This window comes from Terrapene carolina, unplaced genomic scaffold (assembly GCF_002925995.2).
Source record: "Terrapene carolina triunguis isolate 2854851 unplaced genomic scaffold, T_m_triunguis-2.0 Scaffold242, whole genome shotgun sequence".
NCBI classification, from domain to species: domain Eukaryota; kingdom Metazoa; phylum Chordata; order Testudines; family Emydidae; genus Terrapene; species Terrapene triunguis.
Window position 1 is genome coordinate 2224328 of NW_020664593.1, and position 2201 is coordinate 2226528.

The window sequence follows — 2201 nt, forward strand, 5'->3', positions numbered from 1 at the left end:
AATACTTGTAATTGTTTTTGAAGCTTTAATTGTGTTAAGGACTTCAGTCTTTAGTACATATGAGTTCACATTCTGGGGAATTTGTCATCTGAGAAAGTCTCTTCTGAAACTTGGCACCCAAAAGAGAGGATTTCAACCAGCCCACTGTCAAACTCCTCAATAAATCAATTTTCAACTCTTCTAGAAAAGCAACACAGCGCTACTGCAGGAACCAATAAATTCTGGAGCCCCTCCATGAAAGAGGGTAGTGTCCCTACAGTGACCCACTCTGTAAAGCCAGAAAGTACAAGATGCTCATGCACAGCATGAGCTGTTAGGGGGAACAGCTTATGCAAGAGCAGTCCAATGGAAAAACTGACCAGGACTTCAGATTAAGAGAGTGTAAAGTGAGCAGGGGAGGCAATAAGGAACACACAGAATGCTCTTGTTGCTGCTCTAGGACAGAATGTCTTTGGTTCTGTACAAGTTATTCTTGCAGTTTCCTCTCAGTGAATAAGCAGCTGTATTACAGTACCTAAATCAAATGTGCAACAGCCATGTCTTCAAAAATTTATAACTACAGTAATTACAAACATGAGGCCATAGGATCCCTTCCCCCAACAAAATAATGGCAATAAGGCTTCTTGTGGCTTTTGTACAGAGGGTCCCAAAAGGCTTTTTTTTTTAAACCAGGAGCCTAGTGGTGTGATCACACCACACACCAGGAAAACAGCAGAACCAGAGGTAAGCCACAGATTCCCTTTAGAAAATCTCTGGCTGATTAATGGTTCCCACCACACACAAGATTCCATTTAAGAAATACTCAAGTTAGAAATTAGTTACAAGGCAGCCAGGTGGGATAAGACTGGCTATAGGGGATGGGAGAGTTTGCAATATAGTAGTTGCTGAAGTTCCCATCACTGACATAGGGTGCTGGCTGATAATAACAGGTAACATTAGTGGCATTAGGTATGATGTTTTGTTCTGCCAACACTCTAAGTGCTAGCAGCGAGATCAGGTTGAGAGTCTGTCTCCGCTCATGTCCCATGAGGCACACTGTGCTCTCATTTACCACCCTGCGCAGGATCATGAGATAGTCGTATTTGCTTCTCTCCTCTTTGGAGAAGTGGTTCTGGAGGTAAGTCTCTAGTTTGCGCTGCTGATCCAGGATGTCAGGGAAGTCTATGAAGAACCGGGAGCACATGTAGCGCTCTAGAGTTTTAATCTCCTCCTTGTCCATGGGCCGGAAATCCCGCACTAAGAGGTTGCTGTACTTCAGGAGCCCACCACCTCGGATCTCCTCAGGATTCTTGGTAGCTATCAGTCTGTTTCGGAGGTGATCAAAGGCTGCCTCAAAGTCTCCATACATACTCTCTCCAATTACAGTTGGATGGAAGTGCTCTGACATAGGATTTTCTGAGCAGTCATAGTAAAAAAGCAAGGCATCTAGTATGATTTGGAAAGAGTCCACACTGAACTCAAACTGTCGTCGTATGCGATCTACAAACTTCAGCTCTACATTCCTGCCATGTTTGTTGGAGAGGGATATTAAGCTCCATCGGTCCGTCTCTGTGCACACTTTCACTAGCTTCTGGATGTAGGCTTCCTTCAAAGTCATTGCGCTGATTTTTAGTTTGCTCACCCCCTCTGGCAAGAAGTTTAAGAGGGACCGCAACACCACATCTCGGACGAGCTGAAACTCAGCCTCAGTTGGCAGGGACACTTGGAAAATTAGGTCCAGATCTTTGCAACCCAGTCCATTATCCTTGACCAAGACATGACCAGCTGCAGAGCCATTCAGCCGGACATCGTGTACTTGGATGCCTGCCTCATCCAGCCTGTTGCGAACGGTCTGAACAATGTCCTTCAGGGTTATTTTCAGTGTTGGGAAGTTGCCCCGTCCATGGATTGGAACCACCTCTGTCAGAACCTCATGCAGACGGCTGACCTGCTCCCAGCTCAGTACACTGCATGACATGCAATCAGTATTACTTCCTTTGCCTGCCATTTTAGAGTTTGATCTTCTCCAAAGAAACTGGAGGGGAAATAAAAACATTTTAAGTCAGATTTCACTGTTACAACAGAGCACAGGCTATACATCCAGGAAGTCAGTCTATTCATATCTTCATTATACACAGTGCTTGAAAAGCCATTCACCTACACCCCAATAGCGATCTCTTTTTCTGAAGAGATATTTAGTCTGTCTTGTGGTAGACACAAGT

The 2201-nt window shown here is 44.7% G+C and overlaps 1 protein-coding gene across 1 annotated transcript; it reads right to left on the bottom strand.

The window, feature by feature from the left end:
• Positions 1-225: 225 nt before the first annotated feature.
• Positions 226-1987, bottom strand: TENT5C (terminal nucleotidyltransferase 5C). The gene has a single exon (XM_024202264.3). It carries the CDS (start codon positions 1985-1987, stop codon positions 815-817), a length of 1173 nt encoding a protein of 390 aa, XP_024058032.1. The 3' UTR covers positions 226-814.
• Between the last annotated feature and the right edge of the window lie 214 nt (positions 1988-2201).

Bases quoted from the DNA above. Each gene is read 5' to 3' on its own strand.
- TENT5C (XM_024202264.3), bottom strand. From the start codon at position 1,987: ATGGCAGGCAAAGGAAGTAATACTGATTGCATGTCATGCAGTGTACTG.